Here is a 26445-nt window from a genome sequence, read left to right on the forward strand (position 1 = left end):
GGATCTTATTAAGAACATTTATTGCGAAATCTTACATTTAAATTAAAAGTACCATTTTACTTATATCAAATAACTTTCCAATGTATTAATTTAAAATCACAAAATTTTCGGATTTTCATATAAAATAACCACAGTACTAATAACAAATACATTTAATTTAAATATTTAATTTAATGCCCTTAGACTTCTTAGTATTAAAATAGCCCAGCATCTCGTTTCGTAACTTCAGTAAATTGTTCTCTCTTCGATACAGCGATATAATAGAGTAACGTAGCCTTCTTGTTTTGATGGGAAAGGCCACCTTCCACTATGCTTCCATTAGCTTTCCCACCAAAGAGCCTATGAATTCATCCGTAGGCTTTAACTGTACTATTTTGTTATCCCATTTTAACAAGTTGAGCAAGCATATCTGACTTATTCCATGAGTTATATTACGTGGTTCAAGTTTTCAAACCCGCGAACGGCGCGCGGATTCCTACGAGAGCGGCGGCGTCCGGATCGGAGCAGAGGCAGTAGATACAGGGACGAGAAAGCAGGGGGGGGGGGAATTTGATTTTAAACGTCTTCATATTCACGGGGAGTTAGATGTAAACAAACCACGGCCATTGTTAAGACGTGGTTCACCATGGACAGTATTATTGTAGTTAGTTTTTACCATTTTTATGTTAAATTAAAAATAAAACTACGAGGGTAAATAAAAAATGCCCATTTGTTTTGAACACTTAAGCCTCGTCAAGAACCGCTAAAATTAGGTGACCGCCATTTTTTTTTGTTGCGTTTAGGTCGTTTTAGGTGATATATTCCAATAAAGGCCACCAATACACTTTCTCGTCCCTGTATCTACTGTCCTTGATCGGAGTTGCCACATAAATTTTAATGATCCCACACACCCCAAAACACAAAACAAATAAGAAACTAGCCCAAAATCTCTCCCAAACAAAAATTGTTCTCTCTTCAATACAGCCCAATTCTAGTCCAAGGAAATCGCTGTTACCTGATGATTAAAGCAACGAAGGCACTTTAGCCTTTGGTAGTGGTATCAGGGACGGTATATAGCCTTTTGGAGGATAATTCGAAAAAATAAAAAAAACTTAAAGCTGTAAGAATATTTATCGTCATACATAATAGCGTATTATCAACCATAAATTTTACATAATTTTAATAATTATGATAGAAGTAAACATTTTTTATTTGTCGTCATACATTGCCCAAATCTTTTTTTTCCAGCAATAGCGTTCCCAAAGTAGCCCAATTTTGACGGAAAACCACTCATCTGGCAACGCCCCAATCCTCTTTCAATATTTCTTGCACGAGGGGCACGAAATAAAAAACGTAAAGTGCCGAAGGTCGCGCCACAAGAATGCGATTGCGACACGGGTCTCTGGGCAGTGGGAGAATTATAGCGGACGCTATTTTTAGGCGCGTGGGCAAAAACTCTGACAGGTAGAACCTCAATAGCTCATAATAACCTGGCGTAGGTCACCACGGAATGACAAACTAAATTTCGCAGAGCTCGGACAGAAACTGTAAGAACGTGTAATGAGTATCCACACAAACAAACACACACGGTGTAACACTTACACACAAACCTTCTTTTAATTATTGGGTGCTTGCTGGTAGTAGTGTTCGGAATTGTTTATTCATTATCCACAAAATTTCCGATTTATTTAACAAAAAAGTAAAAATAATATAATTTTAACTTATTTAATTATGTTTTTTTACGCAACCAAGCATTTATTTGATTTCAAATGGTATTTATTTAAATACTTGTTTGTTTTGTTTAAATAATAGGCTTATCCACTTTCGATTATTTAAACATTTTACAATTATTATTCAAATATTGGTTATTTAAATAAATATTATTTAAATATCGCCGAACTTTTTTTATCCATGGATAAAAGTTAGTCGAACGCCGACCTCTAGCTGGTAGCGTCCTAGATAAGACCCGCCTTGAAACGGCCGCCATGACATTGCTTTACGTGACAGATCACGAGGCAAAATGCCACACGATCCTTCGAAAAAATCAAGTGGCCACTATGGGCGATTTAACGTCATGGCCGATTTCAACCCGTTACCATAGCAACGGTCGCAGGCCACGCCTTCAAGCAGGCTACGAATATAGATAATACTAAATTAATTAAATACAATTAAATTACACTGAATTGTTTAATTTGCGTCTTTGGCTTAGTTTTGCAATAACGCATTTTCTGTTGGGTTATTTTCCGTTCATCTTTATCCGATACTTCTCAGAAGAAAACTGGATAAGCTGACAAGGGGAAATGGTATAAATAGTGGGAGCTTTCCAAAACCATCATCACTCACGACTCTGACGAAGATCCTTTAGTACCTCGTCGCACTCCCGAAACCAACTTGCATCGTAAGTGTTCAATTTTACAATATTTTCAACTTCTAAATTAAAATAAAAACATCGATTTAATCTCAATGGCAGAGAGTTAATAAAAATAACGCCCAATTAAAAGCCACTACGTTATTAAAAACTATTTTCCGCCGTAGCATCGGCTACACAATTACACCCTGCCCTAGCTTAAAATGAAATTAGTCACTTATTTACTACAACAGGTTAATAATGTTTTTCCCAATTTTGTTCCGAAGATGAAATCAGTCTTCGTTTTCGCTATTGTGGTCGCTTTGATGTCCTGCGCTTTGTGCCGACCCCAGGATGGCCCAGGAGCCCCCGCCCCGGGAGAAGAAGGCAAGGAAGGACAGGACAGATTCTTCTTCGGAAATCATGGTTTTCACCTCGGAAACAGCAACGGAGGAGGTCAGATAGTTTCTTAATTAATATTTTAACCACTTAATTATTGCTTTATATAAATTAATTGGTTTTTCTTGTTTATTCCGCAGGTAACAATGGCGGTGGATTTCCCTTTCCCCAATTCGGTGGGTTCCCTTGGGGAAAATGAGCTCTTCAAAGAAGTCACCTTTTCTTCGTGATTTTATTTAAATTTATGGCATTCAAATGTTATATTTATAACCATCCGCACATTTTTAAAAGTTGAAATAAAAACGATAAATATTTTATTTGTTATTGTTTACTTACAAACACAATCGATCACTTGAAATCCTTGATTTAAAATAAAGTCAAAACAATCTTTTATATTTACCCTTTTATACAGTTTTTCTTTTGTTTATTTTTCATGCAAATATTAATATACTCAATTAAAGAGTCATTTCGAAATCGTGACATTATTAAGATAAAATAAAATATGAAAACCGCCTGAAATATATTTCCATACAAATTACAAAACAAAACGATATTTTATTACATATAACAACATAAGTAACGTAGCATTTGTGAATATAACATCTAAAGAAATGGGTTAATGAAAGTCAGTATCAAAGTTATTGACTTCTCTCTTCATTGTGGTCAAAATCACTGCCTTGTTAATTTTATGGAAATAAATACGAGACAAACTCTAAGCTATAGGTCAAAAATTCGAGAATAATTCACTTCAGAAATAAAGTAATTGTTAATTGTCACGTGTTTCTTATGTTACATTATTTTTATCATTATCTTAATTCATTTCGAAACGAAAAAATTAATAAATAATTTTAGAATTTGGCGAACCGATTCTCAGATAACAATTGCCTTGCCTGATAAGAGGAAATTAAAAGATTCTGACCTATCGTGTTGTATTATTTATCTTATTAAAGAAGGTAAAAAGCGTTTACTTCTCAATTTATTTCCCGAGCTCTTTGCGTACCACAATCCGCCATTGTTTTGGCGTGCTTTTCGGTAGCTAGCGACTGCCGTAGACTCGGCCGTAGACCTCTCGCAAAATAACGGCCAACTTTGATTTCACGCTATTCCTGTTTTTTTTTTGGCGATCGAGATGTCTCTGCACACCGATTTGGCGCGAAGTTTGCTATTTTCCGAAACCACGCTCCCTTTCTGTAATTTAGCGAGGAATCGCTATTTTGCGATTCTTAAAGGCCTAGGTTTTCTTCTGCCTGTCCCCCTTTAAATTAGGCCAACATGTTCAGCGGTTGGCCTACCACCAGGCTATTTGTGATCCACTAATTTAATTTAAAGTTGGACAGGCAGAAAAAAAACCTTGGCCTTTAAAAACGTCTCTGCACCGGGCCCTATTCTTTTTTATTTCGAACCGAAATAGAGCGGCAAAAATATTATATTTGAATTGATTACGTTGAAGTGCGCACAAATATGGCAGCTCACTTACGTTGTCTTTTAAGATTTATAGTCTTTCTCCGAAATTTAGCAGCACTTCGAAGCTACTCTATAAGGCTATTTAGGAAGTATTAATACCCAAAGAGTGGATGCTAGACTCTCCGCTGAGGGCACAGGCAATGGTCGACGAGCCGGAGGCATTAAAGGCACACTGTCAAGGTACATGGCCCCGGAACTAGCTTTCTTTAAACGAAAATATTTTTATAAAATGCTAGTTCCTGGGCGTAAAGATTTACTTAGTTAAAGAAAAAACAAGAATAGTTATATGATAAAAACTTGCACTGGCTAAAGCTGCTAGTGATAGATCCTTCTTAGGTGAAAGTGGAACTTAGTTCTAGCGCGTCGCATCGCGACGGTGGCGCCGACGAGGGGCTGATCACTCCGCGTAATCGGTGTACAGAGCCGTACCTCTGACTGTACTAATGGGATTACGCGTAATCTTTGAAGTCTCTGCCTTTGGCAGTGCTAATCTAAGCGTAATCCGGTGTACAGACTTTCTAAGAGTGGTTAGCCCCTCGGGCGCCGACTGGATTCAAAAAAAGAAAGCTCAAAATCGATTTAAAAAAAATGCCCTTGACAGTGTGCCTTTAAGAGGGGTAAAATAAAGGCGCAAAAAAGAGTTTATAGGTAGTGAGTTTTTAATTAAAATGGTTTCCCACCAAAAGTGCTGCTATAAAAATTGCAATAGCAACACTAGATATACTAGTAAAGAAATTACAATTTATACCATATAAAATTATAACTTATTTTTAGTTCTATATTAAATTTATTGCCGATTCTACCGAACTTTGCCCAAAACGCAAACGAACAGAGAAAGGTCTCTCTTGAGTGTGACGTATTTGCGCACAACGATGCGCGTTATTGTACAAGATTCCGTCGGTAACCATGGTAGTCATATGACGCGAAGAGCCGCTTCGTGAAAAGGGGAAATACATTGAAATTCGCCTTCACCATCTCTCCCCTTCCCACTTTCACTTTGGTTGGAGGCAAGGTTCCTAGAAAAAAGCTACGCTTACAATTAGGTTGGCGCATAAAGCCCCTTTTCAAACGAGAAAATATAAAAACTCGCGAAGGAGAGAAAAAGGGAAAAACATCGACTTATTCCCCGAAAGAAACGTCACTGGATGTCAGACAACAAGTCGTCCCTGTTCCTCTTTTACAAGAATTTGAATCTTTGACTGCGCACGTGCGAGTCAGCCACACTGAGGATAAAACCTGTTGGCAGGTGGGATTCCTTTACAATGGTGCTCTTGATACTTCTAGCACTGGTCACTTGACAGCGGAATTTCAGAAATGTAAAAGTTCTTTGTCACTGATTTCAATAGATATACATCTGCCTCTATTGTTAGCCCCAAGAACGTTTTTCGAAAAAGGAACAGTTTCAGTCTTCGTTTCTTCTTCCTTCGTATATTTAATAATTAAGTGTTTTATTTATAATAATCATAATTATTGGTGTTCTATTTATATATTTAATTATTAATAGGGTTTTATTTTTATATTTAATAATTATTAGTGTTTTTATTATATATTTAATAATTAATAGTATTTTATTTATATATTTCATAATTAATAGTATTTTATTTATATATTTAATTCTTAATAGTGTTTTATTTTTATATTTAATAATTAATATTGTTTTAATAATAATTACAATTAATTATGTATATCAAGTCAATATTGCTTAAGAAGTCAAGTTATTTTGAATCTAATAATATAACTATTGCAAAGCGTTGCTAAAACATGGTGCTGATTAGATGTGCATATTTTACTTTACTATCGTAGCATTTGAAATGCTATGTATCTATCGTACACATGGTGTTGCCAACATAAAATGTTTTTATTTTTAATTTAAAAGGTCCAAACTAATTAAAAGGAGGGTGGTGTTAATCCCTTCATTCCACGCGAGCTAACAGCTCCGTACACTAACTATTACCGTTAACCTCAACAAGTTTTTGTGGAAAGGGGAAGCCGAAGAACAATACCCAATTTCTTTATCACAATACATTCATATTACAATTCAATGACTTTAATGAAAGGTTCATTGGTTTCCACGACCATATCGTTTCTATTGCAGCATATCTCTCCACAGGCACATAGGTCTTTGCAAAGAAGATTATTTTATTTGCACCACACCATATTTTTACAGGGTAAATTAAGAACTGGTTAGCCGCGTGCGAGGGGTAAGACAGTCTCAGATAATCTGTACACCGAGTTCGTGCATTTAGCACTGTTAAAGGTACATATTTTCAAGAGTTCGCGAGTTCCATTTAGCACTGTCAAAGGTACGGCAGTGTACACCGAGTTCGCAGAGTGTCTTACCCCTCGGCCGCGTGTCACCTACGATCACACGAATAATAAAAGTGTCTTTATTGAGAAAATCAATATTAGCCGAAGCTAGTTTACACTCTGGTCCTCTAAGTTAAATAAAAAACATTTAAAAAAATAAAAAATAAAAAGTTCTTCAGTTCAACGTATCACATATTAATTAAAGACTTCTTTCATTATAAGATAATTGAAACAATTTTAAAAAGGTTAAAATCAGAGAATGGTAGAGTCTTTAGCCTTGGCAAAATCGTGCCAACCCTGATCTTTAATTTACTAATTAAATTAAACTACAAGCTTAACATTCAGTCTTAAAATTATTATTTTTTTGTAATTGAGCTATTAAAATCGAAAAATCCAACTTGGCACATTTTCTAATGTAATCCCTACATTTAAACATTTGCTCCCTCACTTAGGGCTTCGCAAAGTATTCGTCATTATTCGATTTTACCAATTTATTTGGTCAATTTTAGGCTAAACTATTCGCACCGACAAATCGAATTTTAATTTTTAAAATTCTAGAATATCAAATAGTGAACTTTGAAAAACCCTCTATTATATTTAAAACAAAAAAATATTTTGTCGATTTTAATCCAAATTTATCAAATTATTTGGTATTTTCATCAAATTTCTACCGCTAGAAGCCACTAAGTTAGTAAACAAAAAAAACCTAGCGTTCTTTTCTGAGCAACGAAACCATGGACACTGTATCTCTAACCTAACGGGAAAAGCGGCTTAAAAGAGGTACCCCCTCACTGTCCGTTTGCGTAATACTACTCCCTTTAAATCCATTAATACACTAAAAACTTTCTTCAAACTAAAATTTGGTATTTGATAGAATAATTTGATAAAAAAATTAATTAGGTCCAAATTTTTAAACCACGCGCTATTTGGTCAAATTATTTGGTCATTCGCCAAATACCAAAAAATAAACACTTCGCGCGGCACAGCCCTACCCTCACTAGTACACGCAAAATCAATCACACGCGTCATTTGGAAACCGGTTTGACTACTGGAAAAGCCGAGAAATGTCAACATATTACTGCAGGGTTATTTTCCGCTCATCTTTATCCGATACTTCTCAGAAGATAACTGGATAAGCTGACAAGGGGAAATGGTATAAATAGTGGGAGCTTTCCAAACCCATCATCATTCAACATTCACTCACGACTCTCAGGACGACCCTAGAACCTCGTCGCACTCCCGAAACCAAGTACCAACTTGCATAGTAAGTGTTATATTTTACAATATTTTCGACTTTTAAAATAACCTAAATAGTTAAAACATTGATTTAATAGCAATGGCAGATTGTTAATATAAATAATGCCCAATTAATAGCTACTAGTTTATTAGAAACTCTATTTTCCACCGTAGCACAAATGAAATAAGTCACCAGGTTAATCATTTTTTCCCCAATTGTCTTCCGAAGATGAAATCCGTCTTTGTTTTCGCTATTGTGGTCGCTTTGATGTCCTGCGCTTTGTGCCGACCCCAAGACGGCCCAGGAGCCCCCGCCCCTGGAGAACCAGGCAAGGAAGGACAGGACAGATTCTTCTTCGGAAATCATGGTTTTCACCTCGGAAACAGCAACGGAGGAGGTCAGATAGTTTCTTAATTAATATTTTAACCACTTAATTATTGCTTTATATAAATTAATTGGTTTTTCTTGTTTATTCTACAGGTAACAATGGCGGTGGATTTCCCTTTCCCCAATTCGGTGGGTTCCCTTGGGGAAAATGAGCTCTTCAAAGAAGTCACCTTTCCTTCGTGATTTTATTTAAATTCATGGCAATCAAATGTTGTATTCATAATCATCCGCACATTATTAAAAGTTGAAATAAAGAAGATAAAACGATAAATATTTTATTTGTTATTGTTTACTTACAAACACAATTGATCACTTGACAACCTTGATATAAAATAAGGTTCAAAAAAATATTTTTTATTTACCGTTTTATACAGTTTCTTTGTTTATTTTTTCATGCAAATATTAATATACTCAATTAAAGCTAAGACCATTTACACCTGGACTGCAATGAAGGTAGCCGTTGTTGTTAGGCTAGTGTCGCCGCTACCCCAACGCCACCATCGTTGTTTAGAGGCAGGAGGATAAAAAAGGGGGGGTTGCAGCTGCTGCATGTTTGTAGATTACTATCGAAAATTTTTTCCACTTGGTGGTGTTTTGTAGCGGACACTCTGAAATCGGAGTTATAACGTTGGCATTGTAGTCCAGGTGTAAATGGTCTTAGATTAAAGAGTCATTTTGAAATCGTGAAATTATTAAGATAAAATACAATATGAAAACCGCCTGAAATATATTTTAATACAAATTATAAATCAAAACTATTTTTGTATTACATATAGCAACATAAGTAACGAACCATTTGTAAATGTAACATCTAACGAAATGGGTTAATGAAAGTCAGTTTCAAAGTGATTGACTTCTCTCTTTATTGTGGTCAAAATCACTGCCCGGTTAATTTGATGGAAATAAATACGAGACAAACTCGAAGCTATAGGTCAAAAATTCGCGAATAATTTACTTCAGAAATGAAGCAAATGTTAATTGTCACGTTGTGGTTAAGTTACGTTATTTATATCATTATCTAAATTCATTTCGAAACGAAGAAATAAATAATTTTAATATTTGGGGAACCGATTCTCAGAACAGTTGCCTTGCCCGATAAGAGTAAATCAAGGTTCTTAAAAATGCTTAAGCGCACATTAATTAAGGTTGGCTGGCTTACGCGGGCTGCTCTCTCTCTCTGAAATTTGGGGGAAGACGTTTTGGATGGGGGAAAGCGCCCGTGTGACCCGAGGTGTGACCTCACAAGTTGTCGGTAAAAACGAACAAGATGCCTCGCCGCCTTCACGACTCGAGAGTGAGAGAAGCTGCGACCCACGCAAGCCCGTGACTGGGATGCCATATTGGGCTGGAAAACAGCCAATTGGGCTTCTTTTCGAAAATATTATCTGTAAATAAATAAATAAGCGTGTTTAAGAACCTTTGGTTGGCTGTTGGCGGGAAATTAGGCTTTTTAGTTTTTTTTTATACTGAGAATACCGCCATGCGCCAAAAACCCATTACTTAAAATTAATTTCTTTTAATTTTAAAATTTTCTCGGTAAATTTTTGGCTTTATTTTGGATTATTTTAGCCGTACCTTTGACTGTACTAATGGGATTACGCGTAATCTTTGAAGTCCCTGCCGTTGGCAATGCTAATCTAAGCGTAATCCGGTGTACAGACTTTCTAAGAGTGGTTAGCCCCTCGCTTTTCAGTTGATAATCTGGTATCCATAGCCAGTGAATTTGTTTGAACTAAAATGTCTAGTGTCACTTTCTATATACAGGGCCGTCTTTAACCTATTGGAGACCTGGGCACATTAGGATAATGGGGCCCCTGTGACCTTGACAGAGCATTTTTTTGTTAGAATAGACAAAGAAAGTTGATAAGCAAAGTTCTAGATTTATTTTTATTTCTTTACAGTCACATTAAATAGATAATATAATATAATTCACAAAAGTTACTCTGCCAAGGCCCTAATTCCAAGCGAAAATCTCAGAAGCTTTATACGATTCGTATAATACGAAACAAACTTAAAACTCATTAAACAATTATAAACCGTGTTAGGATTAGTTATTTTAGATACAATTGTTTTGACATGGAGAAAGAGACAGGAGGTTTTATGAAAGAGCTTTCTGCCGTAGGGCCGTGATGCCAACTCCCACAGGATAGGAGATTGGGGGGAAGACAAAATAGGGGAACCGCACCGGTCGCGTCTCTCTCCGTTACACAGTGGAAATGACGTCAGGGATCCGCGTTCGCTAGCTAGCGCCATCTCTCAACCTCGATAGTCACATGTTTCAAATTATTGCGCAATTTCGCTATTCTTGTAGTTTTCTTAGTTTTTTTTTTTTAAATTCCGCCGCTTCAACCATGGTTGCTTTATTAAAGTAATTTATGTCAGTTTTATGGTAATTTAAAGAAATGGGGAAGAAATACTGTGTATTTCGTTCGTGCAAAAATGCTGAACGCTCGAAAAATTCAATAGCATTAGGTATAAGTTTTTACCCATTACCAAAACCAACTACAAATATTGAACGTTGCGTCCATTGGCTAAAAGCTATTAATCGTGATGACCTTAAAATACCATCAATGTGAAATCCCATCATTATGCCTGCTCTCAACATTTTGTTGGTGGCTTGGGCCCCACCCACATCAGAATATCCAGATCCTGTTTCAGACCAAAACTATGAGGTAAAATCATATTATAACCCTAATTTTAATGAATTATTTCAATCTAATTTACATTTTCCTGCACAGACACATTCTGATACTGTTTCACCCCATGAGAAAATTCAACCTGTAATTGAGGAAACAATCTTAAGAAATGGTTTTGACAAAGCTCCTTAAAGACGAAAAGTCAGAACTTGTGTAATTTAGAATGTCACGGAACCGAGGACGGAACTATATCGCTATATTTTATATTAGACGAAACTACTAGTTCCATTTGGAATTATGTTAAGAAATGATTAATTTTTCAGAATACTTTTACTCTCAAAACTTAGTTTAATCAACTTAAACTTAAATCGGAAAGCCGGATTTTCGGGCGAGAGTAGAGCTGCTTCGCGCATGCAATAGCTAATAAGCAAGTCTGTATTGTAGTCAGTCATTAGCGTTTGATTTTTTCGAAATAAATGTGTTTTTCGGTAATAGATATCTGAGCGTAAATATCGGTTATCGTTTGATGATCTGGCAGGAACAAGGGGGCCCCTATCGATCGCGGGGCCCTGGGAACGTGCACAGAGTGCCCAGTGGGAAAGAGGGGCCTGACTATATTGAATTTAAATTAAATTGTGTCCAATATAACTATTTAGTATTTTCGGATGAAACTATAGATATAATATTTATGAAGAAACTCTTAAGCCAAATTTTCATGATCGCTGGTAGCGGGTAAAAATCGACAAAATCCGCTTCCGCTACACACTTTTCCACTTTCCGCGTCGATCTGTTTCAAACAGATATTTTAGATTAATTTTCACGCTTGCGAGTGGCGGATGCGAATTTTGACGATTTTTATCCGCTACCAGCGAGCATGAAAATGGGCCTTGAAGCATTTTTAACAACCTTGCTAAAACAAAGGTTCTTAAAAATGCGGGATAAAACGTTGAAAAAATAATATACCGAGACTCCGAGAGATAGAGAGAGTTCAATCAAGAAAGACAGACAGAAAGAGCCGTTATATATGCCTGCTAAAAATAATAGGTCTACCGGCATCTTGACATCTTGCGTTTCCTCTTTCAGTTGAAATAAAACGGGCGACCGACGCGATACAGAGCGTGAGCCCCCCCTTGAGAGTAAATTATAACTAGGACGTCTCAAAACCCGGAGCCGGCCTTCTCGACAAAGACTTGAGCGGAGCGTGGGCGCTACGATAATCGTGAATTACGGAGTTGCTGAAAAGTTGTATAACTTTAGTAAAGTCGTATTTATGTTAATTGAACATTAATACCAAAAGAAAACTAAACGAATTTTATTAAGCTACAAACAGTTTATTAGTACAAATAGTACAATTACAACATTAGTAATTTAAGTCTTTCTATGTTTGTAATTATGTTTGATAATAAAACGTAATTAGCATAAAAGCAATAAGAAGTGTATTTTTTTGAACCAACTTAACAACAAGCAGTTTATTAGTCCAATGTTTTTTATAATTTATAATAAGTCCACTCTTTATTTTTCGCTTAAATTATATCCTGAACGGCAGTGCCTTGTCCCCCTATCTCTTTTCTTGTCCCCCCCCCCCCTCTCGCGGCGAAGGTCTCCCTCTCTTCCCGACATTACCGCGAATTTCCCTCTATCTTCTCGGTCCCGTTCAGAGTCCCTTTCTCTTCTCCCCCAAGTGCGACACACACACTTTCCCACACACACAGCCAACTTTCCCATTGAAGTCACTACAGTGAGAGCTCCACTCACTCGCTTCGCTCGTTCGCTCCGCTCAATCAGATATCAGATTATCTGCACTTACGTTTCTATCCGATTAAATGATATGGTTCAAAATACAACACAGACTGTTGATACCCGAAATTAATTCCACATATAGATTGTAAGCCGTTTTCAGATTGTTGAATTATTCATTAATAGGGGGTCAACGAAATTCAAGTAAACCTATAAGTTTACTGTTTATCCCTAGACTTAAACCCTGCCTTCTGTAAGCCTATGCGTTAGAGAACGCAAACTGTTACGGATCGCATGGCTTTGACCTATACTGGATCCGTAAGCCCAAATTTTCGATGAATAGTTGGATTTCGAAGATGTTTACACTCATTTAATCCCGCGGATCTAGAGAAAAAACTACTCATCGAAGACAAAATCTGACAGGACCACTATATTCCTGACGTCGCAGACATGTGCCTTTTAGACGTTTCAATTTAATAAGGTTTTATGTTAAGTGCATAATCATTGATTTAAAATAATTCGAAAATACAAACGGTTCCCGTAAAAATCGACGGTTCGGCCGCTCGGCGCATCTTCAAGAAGGGGAAAGACACCGGGGGGGAAGATAGTTGCGATTTTCGGAAAACGGAAAATAAAACAAAAGTTACAAGCCTGCGACTAAATTTTCAAAAACTAACGTGTCTACAAAGTTTGCTAAATCGAGCGTTTATTCCTTTTAAATAGTACTGTTTTAAAGGGATTATCCGAGACTTACTTTACAAAGCAACAATCTCAAGTAAATAATAAGATATTATATATTATTTCTTTAATGTACCATTATGATGGCTAATAATTCAAAATTCCACATATGGTTTACAAGCTGATTTTTTTTGGAAATTACGTCAATTAAAATAAGAATATTGGAAATATTATACAAAGAAAAATAACAAACATCACATTAAAATGATACAAACCTAAAATTTGTATATATTATGACTAGCAGATAAGCCGAGCTTACGGGCGGGCTTTCCACTAGGTGTTTCATTTTCGGCTTAGAACGGGACAAATAAAAGGAAATATATGGAAGAATCGGTAATAGCCTATAGGTTAAATAAATTTAAATATTGTAATTTATCTTATGGAGTTAAAACTTGCTTGTTGAAGTAAATAGCTATGATCATTATAGTTATAATTATTTAACCCCAGGCCGGGCTTTCAGCTAGGTATCTTAATTTTGGTTTAAAACGGTAGAAATGAAATTAAATATGTGGAAGAAGCGGTGACATGGTATTTAGATAGTTAGAAAAGCTTAAGTTTTAAATATTTTAATAATGAGCAAAGGAAAAGTAAATAAAAATTTTAAAACAATAGAACATAGGCGATTCCAAAAAAACGTAGCAATAAATTGGCCGGTGCAAGAGAAAGGGAATTTGGCTCAGTCGAATAAAATAACAGAAAAACGAGACTGGACACGGTCGTATAAGCTAACATTTATAAAGGTCAATTTCCTGTTACGATTCAATAATGCATTTATAACATTGCCGATGTCAGCGTTATTTTCACTTTTAAATGCGTTTCAATTCTTAATAAGCCGCGGCTGACAGTGTTGCCAGATTGTGGGAAATTTCCCTTATTTTTTGAATTTTTGGGGTCCATTATGGCTCTGTGGGGAAAAGGTAATTTGCGAGGGGCTAACCACTCTTAGAAAGTCTGTACACCGGATTACGCTTAGATTAGCACTGCCAAAGGCAGGGACTTCAAAGATTACGCGTAATCCCATTAGTACAGTCAAAGGTACGGCTCTGTACACCGATTACGCGGAGTGATCAGCACCTCGGTAATTTGTTTTCAAAAACGTTGATTTTGTGGGAATTTTCATGTCTACCGGTAATTATCCTAGTTTTTTTAAATTTGACTATCAATAGAAAGTTCAAAATAACCTATAGTTGTGAACTTGTGTATATTCGTGAATCTTGGGATTTTAGTAATAACATTAAGCCTAATAACGAAAATGTTTAAGAATTGTAATTTCAATAAAATTTAATATTTAAAAGTTTATTTTCCAATTTTTGAAAATTATGGTATGTTTTACGTTGAGTTTTCATTGGGGGCGGGGCTAATTAGGGGTGTGGGAATTCATGGGAAATTTACTAGCCAACAATGGGAATTTCGACTTTCGAACATTGGCCACACTGGCGGCTGATTCGACAAAAGGGTAAGTGTCTGTAGGGACGCCAATATAGACGCATTCCCATATTGCCTACAGGGAAATATGCAAAAAGGGGCGAAATCCAGCCGAGGTACCTTCCTATTTAATAATGTTTGAGATAGATGGCGACACTATAAAGTTTATGAAAAATAAACTTTTTTAAAAAGTTATTAATTAATTACTAAATTATAGTACTTTAAATTCTTATTAAAAATATAATTTTTGTAATTTAAATTAACAATTAATTTTAACAGAAGTTAACACTCTCCGCCATAGATGGCACTATAATACGATTTTAAACTATCCAATCAGGGAAGAGAATTTGGTAATTTAAATCTCGACAAAACCGTTCTCCACTAAAAACTAAAAACTTTCAAACAATCGTTGAAAATCCAAATTATGACGTCATGCTGCTATCAGAGCGCCATCTACTAACAAATAACGCCATCACCACGTTACCACGGATCGTTGCCTCCGTTATATCAAGGCCTGGGTACGCTTAGATTTTCGCCCCCCCCCCCCCCCCCACCGTGGATTTCTAATACGCCGCAATTTCTCGCTAGAGGCACTCTGAACCATTGTGAAATTTGAAATTTAGAGCGTGCGCATTTCGTTTTTTGCAAAGTTGTACTTTGGATCTTTCTTCCAATGATTCGCCGTGGTGGTCATTAATAAGTAAGTATTTAACTAATTGTATATTATTCCACATATTAACAAACGTTTAATTACATTTGTAGTAATATAAAATGGTTGTCTGCTCAGTTCCTAATTGCAAACAAAGTGATTGGAAGAGAGTAAAGAAACGCCAAATTGGTCAAGAGGAAAATATAAGTTTCCATTCATTTCCTAAGGAAATGTCAATGAGAAAAAAATGGATTTGTGCAATTTTTAACGTCCAACAGGATGACGATCTTTCATTTCATGAGGAACTTATATCAAATAAAGGAGATGCTAAAATCTGTAGCAAACATTTTAACAAGTCTGATTTTAGTATATCAACTAGTCGAAAACGTCTTTTAAACTACGTTGTGCCCCATATTTCGCTAAATGAATTTGAAATTTCTGATTCTCATCCCCAAAAGATGTTTAAGAACTCTTGCGAAAGAAGAATCCCTCTTTCTCCAGTGGGAAATATTCCAAGGACTGATGTACAAACCACACCTGTTATTTCAGCTCGAGAAAAGCTAAAAAAGGCTTTGTTCAGAGTATCAGATATTATTCATTCCAAAGTTGAAAAAAAACAGTGCAATGACAACACATCACATATTCGAACCATGGATATGCAACCTGTGATGAATAAAACTTACGAATACACTTCCAGCCCTCAAGTCATTTGTCAAGAGAAAGCTAGTCGTCGAGAAATAATAGTTCCTCAAGACGTAGTTGTTCCTCGAGACATAATAGTTCCTCAAGTCGTAGTTTTTCCTCGAGACATAATAGTTCCTCGAGACATAATAGTTCCTCGAGACATAATAGTTCCTCAAGACATAATAGTTCCTCAAGACATAATAGTTCCTCAAGACATAATAGTTCCTCAAGACATAATAGTTCATCAAGACATAATAGTTCCTCAAGACGTAATAGTTCCTCAAGACGTAATTGTTCCTCAAGACGTAATTGTTCCTCAAGACGTAATTGTTCCTCAAGACGTAATAGTTCCTCAAGACGTAGTTGTTCCTCGAGACATTATAGTTCCTCACAACAAAGTCGTTCTTCAAATAGAAACAACGTCTCTAGTCAAAACTACATCCCTAGTCCAAGCTAAATCTGTGATTCCAGAAAAATCTACTCTAGCTGAAGTTGTCCCTTTAATTTCATGTAGAGATGCCACTACTCAAGCGTCTCCTGTTGTACGAAAGACACCATACGTAACTTCTAAACGTAAATATGTAAGAGACAATTATAAATTGAGAAAGCAAGTTGTAGCTCAAAGGAAAATAATTGCAAGCTTAAAAGAAACAATCAAGGAACAAAAAGAAGAGAACCAAAGAAAGGAATATACCCAACTGCGAAAGATTATGGGCGAGAGTATGAGTGGAGATGTAAGAGCCAATTTTTTAATTGAACAAGTACTCGCCTACGGTAAAAAGTCTTTACCGTATAAACATTCAACCTTGAAGATTTGTTGTTTAATTTATAAGAAATCTACAGCTACGTATAACTTTATCCGAGATTTGGATATTTTACATTTACCGGAACGTACAACGTTAAGAAAATTTCTGGGCAATTCAAGTGGAGCTGACGGTATTACACAGATTGCCAAAGACCGTCTCATTGCCGAGGTTTCCAAATTAAAGCATCCAAATGAAATATTAGGATCTTTAATGCACGATGAAATGGCCATTAAACCAAAGTTATTATATGACAGAAAAATGGATCGATATTTTGGTGAAACAAGCACAACAGATGAAGACGGAATAGGTGACCAGCTAGCTACACATTTGTTGTGTTTTGTGTTCCAGGGTCTCTCAACCAATTTTAAACTTCCCGTGGCCTATTTTTTTACCGCCAAATTGACAGCGGAAGAGCTTCACAAAATTACATTGGAGGTGATTAAAGCGGTGGAAGACTGTGGATTCGTTGTTGTCCGGCTTGTTTCAGACAACGCAAAGATTAATACCGCAGCGTTTAAGAAATTTTCTAGTGACAGACAATTACATCACGAAATAGTACATCCCTTAGATCCAGCTAGGAAAATGTTCATCGCCTTTGATCAAAGTCATATAATAAAAAATATAAGAAATCAATTCCTCGACCGTATTATGGTGTTTATTGCCCTTCTAATTAACCCCAAATTTGTCACGGACTTATATCTCGCTCAAAGCAATGCGTTAATGAAACCAGTAAGATTTCTAACTAGGAAAATGGTTTTCCCAACGAGCTTTGAAAAAATGAATGTAAGAAGAGCAGTACTATTATTCTCTCATCCGATGACAGCAGCTTTAAAAACAACTCTAAGGCTCAATACGTGCAAACCTGAAGAACGAGCTGATTTGGAATGTACAATCTACTTTATGGAGATGGTCCGCAAATGGTTTGAAGTACATGACATTCACAACAAGACTTATGCCATACATATGAGAAATGAGAATAAACTCCCCTTCGAATCTATTGATGATGAAAGGCTTGTTTGGCTCGCTGAAGAATTTCTACCTTTTATCGAAGCTATTCAAACTAATGCACAAGCGTATGACAAATCAGACTGTTTCACAGATGAGACGTATGAAGCTCTAGTCGTTACCACCAAATCCACTATTTCACTTGTAAAATATTTATTGGAAAATGGTTTTCATTACATTTTCACTAGAAAATTTTCAAGTGATACCATTGAAGAGACGTTTAGTCATATAAGGAGTAGTGGAGGATTCAACGATCAAATGGATGCCCGTGCCTGCACCCTCAGCATAGAACACCATTTGAAAATTGGAATCTTGAAGGCATCCAGTTCATCAAATTGTGGAAATGGTTCTAAATCAATTGCTAATGGTATATTAGTTTTTATTCAATTTAATATGATAATGTGATTGAGCGTCCTCAAATTTCAAAATTTGTTTCTAGTTGCGTCTGATCACGAAATAAGTCTTGGAGATAGTCATCCAACTGCCACATCAATAGTGTTAATCAAATTGCCTCCTCACCTAACAACCATATTACATGAAATGGAGAAAACAAGTCCAAATGGTAATATTATGATTTTAAAACTCCATAAGTTCAAAAGCAAATGACTTCATTTTAAATTTCAGAAAGCCCTGTTGTCTCAATAAGAAATTGCTCCATTGCTATGGTTGGTGGGTACATAATAAAATGTGCCGAAGAAAGGACTGACTGTGAGTTTTGTCTGGACAAAATGATGCAGCCGCAAAGTAAATCTCCGTTATTTGCTTTAATTAATGCTCAAGATAGAGGAGGCTTGAAATATCCCTCACGAATGATAATTAAATTATTGGCCCTTGTAACGGAATTTGTGCAATCCTCACTCCATTTGTTTCCTCGGGTACAAGTGCTTCAATCATATGTAAGAGAAATTCTACCTTACTTCGAAAAACCCCTAATGTGCAACGAATGCAAGAATTTCTCATCACGGGAAAGTCAAGATTTACGGAAAATCCTTCTAGAGAAGTTCTTGAGAGCTCTTTTAGATAATCACGCGAAAGATGCCTCAGATCGAAAAGAAAAGAAAAAAAAATTAAACACCAAGCCCTTATCTAGAAAAGTTCTCAAAGTTTGAAATACTAGGAAAAAACTGATATGTATGTGGGTGGTAGGTATGGAATATATCTTTCTACTCCCATTAGTGATATTTTGGAAAACAAGTATCTGATTTCATGTTCCTGTATTAAAAATGTTGATTTTAAAATTTTAATAAACCAATTGAATCAATTATTTGACCATCATGAAACTATCAACTACACATAAACTATATTCTATTTAACATAAGCCTTAATAAGAGTAATACATTTATTAATTCACAAATTGTTAAAATTCATAAACTGAAGTTGGCTAATATTGGCCGTGTAGATGAACTAATACATTTTCAGGACCAATGTGAACGAAACTTAAAATTTAAACGCAATGGAAACGAACGCCATCTATTGGGAAAAATAGGAAACTTCAAACAGGGGGGGAATAACTCGTAGTACAATGCTCAGGAAAGAGGGAACCCAGGCCTTGATATAACGGAGGCAACGCTCGGATGAATATTACCCCTTTAAAGTCGTCTTTGCTATTTAAAAATTGTAAATCGATCTATATGATGCCCAACTTCCCCTCCTACTTTAGGTTCTGGGCAAAGACTATATAAGCTATCGCTTATATAGACTATAGATACGCTTCGCTTACTAGACAGCCGTCAAACACGTTCGAAGCCTTTGACCAGCCGCTAGAGGCACCACTAGTAGCACTATAAAGGGCGGGGGAAATTTTTAACCAGCGCCTGCTATGGTATGCAAGTTTAGTTGAGCTATTTAACACGCCAGTCTATTTATATATAGTCTTTGCTTCTGGGAGAGCTATTGACTAAATCCGAGACTAAATCTGGAGTGGCCGACAGAAAAACCTCTCTCGTCTATATAATTAAACTCATTTCTCAAAATCTACGACTGACTAAGAACGTCAACGAATTTTAATTTACTTTTAAAGGCACACTGTCAAGGTACATGACCCCGGAACTAGCTTTCTTTAAACGAAAATATTTTTATAAAATGCTAGTTCCTGAGCGTAAAGATTTACTTAGTCAAAGAAAAAACAAGAATAGTTATATGATAAAAACTTGCACTGGCTAAAGCTGCTTGTGATCGATCCTTCTTAGGTGAAAGTGGAACTTAGTTCTAGTGCGTCACATCGCGACGGTGGCGCCGACTGGATTAAAAAAAAGGAAGCCAGCGTTGCCAGATATAAAATCTGAAATTATCGTATCTAGGCCAAAAAATTATCGATTTCCCTGAAAAATTATCGCACATTTCTTTTTGGCGCTATATTTGAATTCATACATAAATGCGTTGAATTTAGATGATTTTTTCAAAACACTATAGGAGTTTTATTTCAGGGAATTAAACAAAATGCCTATTATCATTATTAACTAAACTTCATTGTTTTAAAAATGTATTAAAAAATGCGGTAACAACTAGGAGTAATAAACTCGCACTCGGACTACGCAGCACGTTCGGCAGAAAATTTATATCTTTAAGTAGAAGTTATATAAATTAATAATAAAATTTAAATCGTTCGTAGGTTTTTCAAAAAAATCGAAAAATTATTGTACATTCTCGTACGTTGAGGCCGAATTATCGAAATAATGGTACGATATCGTACGCCATGAAAATTATAGTACACCCTAAAAATTTCGATGAAATTATCGCGCTGTGCGATAATTATCGTACGTCTGGCAACGCTGAAGGAAGCTCAACATCGATTTAAAATAAATGCCCTTGACAGTGTGCCTTTAAAACCTTGCCTCATTTTGGAGACAACGAACCACCCGACCCAACTTTTCTCTTATTACCTCACAATACACCTACAGGCTACCGTTTCCCTTTTTTTTTCTAACAAAAAACTGAAGAATTAGCCGGGCACACTATGCTTCGTGGGTTTTTCTTGTGACGTACATAGGTTGGAAATTTTCCACCGTGCCTCTCTATTTTACAACTGACCACCTGCATTTTGGGTTATTTCCTTTTACAATTGAATTTGTTTTTCAGTCATTTTACATTTGGTTTTATAATAAATCAAAACACATTAAATACAAATTAATACACTGAACCAATACTAATACCCTTAACAAATTATGATACACTTAACAAAATCATACACTTCAAGATTACTATTGAAACAATTTGGTTCAAGACCCTATTCAATGTATAAAACTAAACCAGTTGGTCCAAGACCCTAATCAAATTTTCATTTAGCGGAAATATTTTACAGTGGCGACTAGCGGAGATTTTTCAGCTCGTAACGATTTGCAAGGTCATAGGCGAAACATGAAAAGGATTCTGTGAAAATGGCGTCAGCAGCTTTGATTTACAAATACTACACTCTAATCTTTGCACAAAGATATTTCTCAGATTTCTGAAGATAATCAATTGGCCAGAGCAGGTTTATCTTTCTCCTCACAAAGCATTGTGATCTATTATTGTTTCTGATACATTGCCGACCAGTACTGATCTACTTTAATATATGTCGACAGAATTTGTTAGTTAGACAGTTATCCTTTTATCAGATAACGCAAATGTTATCTGGGACAGGGAATCATTAATCCATTTCGTTAGATGTTATAATTATGAATGCTACATTACTTATGTAAAATCGTTTTCTATTTTGTAATTTGAATATATAATATATTTCAGGTGGTTCTCATATTGTATTTAATATTAATAATGTCACGGTTTGGAAATGTATCTTTTATTGTAGTATTTTAAAATTTGTGCATGAAAAAGATACAAAGATAAAAGATTGTTTTGAACCTTATTTTATAACAAGGTTTTAAAAGGCTCGATTGTAATTGACTGATTGTAAGTGAATAATAACAAAAAATATTTATCGTTTTATAATTTTTATTTCAACTTTTTAAAATGTGCGGATGATTATGATGACAACTTTGATTGCCATGAATTTAAATAAAATCACGAAGGAAGGTGACTTGTTTGAAGAGCTCATTTTCCCCAAGGGAACCCACCGAATTGGGGAAAGGGAAATCCACCGCCATTGTAACCTGCGGAATAATCAAGAAAAACAAATTAATATGCATAACGAAATAATTTAGTGGTAAACATTTTAATTAAGAAACTATCTGACCTCCTCCTCCGTTGCTGTTTCCGACGTGAAGTCCGTGATTTCCGAAGAAGAATCTGTCCTGTCCTTCCTTGCCTGGTTCTCCCGGGGCGGGGGCTCCTGGGCTGTCCTGGGGTCGGCAAAATGCGCAGGACATCAGGGCGAGGACAATAGCGAAAACGAAGACGGATTTCATCTTTAGGAAAATAAATGATTAAACGGGTGTTCACTTATCTTAAGTAATAATGTTTCGTAATCTTATTTCACTTATTGTTCCCAGATGACAAGATACAATAATAAGAAGGATAAAACGACAATGAAAGTGAAAATAGAATAAAAAACAGTTATCAAGATAGGGCGCATAGTGTAATTGTGAAGCCGGTGCTACGGTGGAAAATATAATTTAGAATAAAGCAGTAGCTATTAATTGCACGTTATTTATATTAATTATTTGCCAAACGCGATTTAATCTATGGTTTAAGGTTAATTTCGAAGTCGAAAATATTGTAAAATTGAACACTTACTATGAAAGTTGGTTTCGGGAGTGCGACGAGGTACTAGGATCTTCGTCAGAGTCGTGAGTGATGATAGATTTGGAAAGCTACCACTATTTATACCATTTCCACTTGTCAGCTTATCCAGTTATCTTCTGAGAAGTATCGGAAAATAACCCTGCAGTAATATGTTGACATTTCTCGGCTTTTCCTGTAATCAAACCGGTTTCCAAAAGATGCGTGTGCATGTACGTCATATTATCGGGATGGCAGATCCCATTTCAATTTCGGGGTTTATTATTTTTGCAATAGGAACTTTCAAAATTCAGGGGGGTGTCTTTGATTTTGTTATTTAAGGAGAAAATCTTTTTTTCACTTGAATGCCTCATACAATAAGTGTATAATCGTGTTCAACAATATTCTAGACTTTTACTCATACCTATAGTCTTAGTCGATAGCTACGCCGCAAAATTTTCGTTTTGAAAACGAAAACATTTGAGAGAGTTGGCCGTTTTCGGTCTATCGAAATCTGGCAGCCTTGCCTGCCTTCCGGCCTGTATCTCCATACCGAAAATGGCCGACGATTACGCCGCCGAAAATATTTTACTAAACTGATCGACGGCGTTTTTTATCGTTATTTTGAATTATCGACTAAGACTATTGGTTGGGCTTTCGCCGCCGCGGTAAAAAGAAATTGCAGTTCTGTTTACCTCTCGGCGAAAAGCCTAGATTTTCAATTAAAATGACTACGATAGCAGGATGTTATAATTTATTTTCGTCCTAATTGGTAGAATTATAATTTGACTTGGTCATTTTTTGACACTAGAGGGCTCTGTGCTGATCTAAACCTTGATTGTTCAATTACTATAAAAATTTGCGACAATGAGAAAACATAATTACTCCGAGTATGCTGAAGATGGCGCCACACAACACTGGGGGATTTCCCGCTTCTATTGAATAAAGGCGCACATTCACAATGGCACGGTTCAGTTAACAGCCCATCGTTTACTCGCGCCGGAGGAAAAATAGACCATGATGTCAAAAATAAAATTTGCTAGGCTAATACCAACTTACCAAGGCATCTAGCGACTTCTTAAGCCTTTAAATAAGTTGGCCGGGTTAAACTGTGCGAATTGTCTCAACAAAGTCATTATTAATCATAACTAAATAAATTATTGATATCTTGCGTTTAATCACGAAATGTCATAGGATCAAAATTAACCAATGCTCTTATTAAGAACATTTATTGCTAAATCTAACATTTAAATAAAAATACAATTTCAGTTGAGGGGGCCTGAAAAAATCCTAATGGGGCACGCTCAGTGGCGTACCGAGGGTTTGTGGCGCCCGGTTCAAAATGTGTATATGGCACCCCCAATTAAAGTATATTAGGAACAAGTATTCTTTACACACTACTTTAATTATATTGAAGTATAAATGATTTAAAGAATTTACTGGATTTAGGACTATTACTGACACCGTTCCTAACTTTTACCGTTTGTTGTATTTTACCAAAACTAACGTGAAAGGCTTAGTTTTTTTTAATTACTAATATGTTAGGCATATAGAATAGTTCTGCTATCATAACTTTAATAATAAATGATAATCATGTAACAATAGCACAAATATAAAGTTACTTTTCAATCGATTGCCCCAATTTGGGTTTTGTTTTGATTGTTTGTTACGAACTTTAAAAATATTTAGTAACAGAAACTGACACATAGTAGATTAGTACCTATAATTATCTGCTGAACTCTTGATAAAATTCTTTGTAAAAGTAAGAGACTCCTTCTGTTAAAGTCTGTTAAACAACTAGAAATCTCCATAATGGCCTTTCGATCGCTCGCTTTCGATATATACTACATTCTAAATTAGACGATTTGGACTAATTTCACAACAAACAATTGGCTTTTCTTCCTTACTTTTTACGTCGTTGGTTCTGTTTAATATATTGCCAACGAGATCGAATAAAGTTAAGTCCGTTCTTCGACAATTGGGTGTTTTTTTTAAAGCCGTTGTAAACTGAGAACTACGCGGAGGGAATAAAGTGAAATACGCCGCCATTACTAGTTGGATAACTTGGATACATCTGAATACACGACGACGACGACCATTAGCAGTTAGACTACAGTGCTACGGGAAATTAACCTTAGTTAGTATAGTCAAATCAATATTTGGACCAGATTACGTCCCATATTATTGTTTCTGCTACAATTTAAACTTTCAACTTGGCGCACGTGGAAGGGAACTAATATACTAAAGCGAGGTACACGAAAGGTAATAATATATTTTGTAGAGTTGGACTGAACTAAATAAAATATGTTAATAGGACATATATTATTGATTTTGTTTACTTTGAAATTTTTCTAGGGGCACAATAATATTTTTAAGGGGGCACCACGGGGCACTCTCAGATTTTTTTGAGGTGGCACAAATTATTTTTGAGGGGTCCAGGCCCCCTCAGGTCCCCTCGCTGGCTACGGGCCTGTTTTAGAGCGTAGCTCTCACTGTGGAAAGTTGGCTGTCCGTCGCGCATTGTGGGAAAGGAAAAGGGGAGCTTCGAAAAGCGACTCTAGAGAAAAGATTGCTGTCCGTCGGAAGCCAAAGGAGAAAGGGCCTTTATTACTAAAAACTGAATATCTTACATAAATCTAATTTTAATTTCATTTGAAAGGTAATTAATACTTGATAAAAGTTTGTATTCATTGTCAGACTAATCTAGATGACTTGGTGGTGCCTTGGATATTAGCCTAGCTGATTATTATTTTTTTAAACACGTCCTCGAGTTTACGACCTAACATTCGGAAACACCATGTACATGGTACATCTCTACGTGACAAGCTGTACAATAGCCATGATAATAATAAAACTATTTCCATGTGGGTCAACAAAAAGGTCCTACTTAAGAAAGATTTTTCTTAGAACGTTTTGATAAGATATGAGAAAGAGTGACTTTTCTGTTTGGGCATTGCAATTCGGAAGGAAAAAAGAAGAAACCAAGACAATGAAATGATATCCCATCCCGATAAGCCGTCATATAGCCGAGATCAATAACGCGCGTCATATCGATACCGGTGTGACGATATGAGCACAGCGGATGAATATCAACATATTACTGGACGGTTTTTTTCCACAAAGACGATATTTCCCAGACACAGTGCGAAGATAACCGGTTAAGTATTAAGCTAACAAGTATATGTCCTATAAATAGTGGTGGCTGTCCATGTACAAAATCACTTGCGACCGTAAAAGAACCTCGTAGTAGTCCAAAAACCAACTTCCATCGTAAGTATAAATGTTTTGAATTTTTTCAACTTTTTAATTGAGAAAAATTAATTTTTTCCACCGTAGCATAGGCTATACATTTATACCCTGCCCTATCTTTAAATGAGATTAGTGTACAACACTGATTTTACATTAAATCCCAGGTTATTAATTTTTTTCAAATTTTTTCCCGAAGATGAAATCCATCTTTGTTTTCGCTATTGTCGTCGCCCTGATGTCCTGCGCAATCTGCCGACCCCAGGACGGCCCTGGAGCCCCCGCCCCGGGAGAACCAGGCAAGGAAGGACAGGACAGATTCTTCTTCGGAAATCACGGACTTCACCTCGGAAACAGCAACGGAGGAGGAGGTCAGATAATCTCTTAATTAAAATGTGCACCACTTAATTATTTCGTTATGTATATTAATTTGTTTCTCGCGATAATTCCGCAGGTTACAATGGCGGTGGATTTCCCTTTCCCCAATTCGGCGGGTTCCCTTGGGGAAAATGAGCTCTTCAAATTGTCCACATTCCTTCATAATTCGTTTTATATTCGTGTCAAACAAATGTAATATTTCCAATCATCCGTGAATTTTTAAACGCATTAATTTAAATAATAATGTTTATCAAATTAAATTTGTATATTTAACGCTGAAATAAATTCAAAAATTATAAAATAGTGGTGCTTTTTTACGTGAAATTTTTCTGGAGTGTCCATATTTAGTTTTGACCCTTTAACCC

General features: G+C 36.0%; 1 protein-coding gene and 4 long non-coding RNA genes across 5 annotated transcripts in view; 2 read left to right on the forward strand and 3 right to left on the reverse strand.

The window, feature by feature from the left end:
- Nucleotides 1-26445, reverse strand: part of LOC149925215 (uncharacterized) — a 110358-nt gene that overhangs the window by 64453 nt on the left and 19460 nt on the right. The gene's annotated exons all lie outside the window — the stretch shown is intronic.
- LOC149925216 (uncharacterized) overlaps nt 1-26445 on the reverse strand; it is a 300627-nt gene that overhangs the window by 55484 nt on the left and 218698 nt on the right. The gene's annotated exons all lie outside the window — the stretch shown is intronic.
- LOC149925221 (uncharacterized) lies at nt 7703-8363 on the forward strand. The gene is made up of 3 exons (XR_016476845.1): nt 7703-7760; nt 7962-8130; nt 8214-8363. It is a non-coding gene; the product is annotated as an uncharacterized LOC149925221 (long non-coding RNA).
- Nucleotides 15764-18932, forward strand: LOC149925222 (uncharacterized). The gene is made up of 3 exons (XM_090160807.1): nt 15764-18167; nt 18240-18362; nt 18425-18932. The coding sequence occupies exons 1-3, from the start codon at nt 15764-15766 to the stop codon at nt 18907-18909; spliced, it is 3012 nt and encodes a 1003-aa protein (XP_090016933.1). The 3' UTR covers nt 18910-18932.
- Nucleotides 21799-22604, reverse strand: LOC149925223 (uncharacterized). Its single transcript, XR_016476897.1, has 3 exons — nt 22472-22604; nt 21972-22143; nt 21799-21888 (listed from the first exon to the last, which is right to left on the reverse strand). It is a non-coding gene; the product is annotated as an uncharacterized LOC149925223 (long non-coding RNA).

The sequence above is a fragment of the Leiobunum rupestre genome, chromosome 10 (assembly GCF_980474605.1).
Source record: "Leiobunum rupestre chromosome 10, qqLeiRupe1.1.hap1, whole genome shotgun sequence".
Classification (NCBI taxonomy): domain Eukaryota; kingdom Metazoa; phylum Arthropoda; class Arachnida; order Opiliones; family Sclerosomatidae; genus Leiobunum; species Leiobunum rupestre.

Coding starts and splice junctions, on each gene's coding strand:
- LOC149925222 (XM_090160807.1), top strand. CDS start 15,764: ATGTTTAAGAACTCTTGCGAAAGAAGAATCCCTCTTTCTCCAGTGGGA. Junction 18,168..18,239: donor TTCTAAATCAATTGCTAATG/GTATATTAGTTT, acceptor ATTTGTTTCTAG/TTGCGTCTGATCACGAAATA. Junction 18,363..18,424: donor GGAGAAAACAAGTCCAAATG/GTAATATTATGA, acceptor TTTAAATTTCAG/AAAGCCCTGTTGTCTCAATA.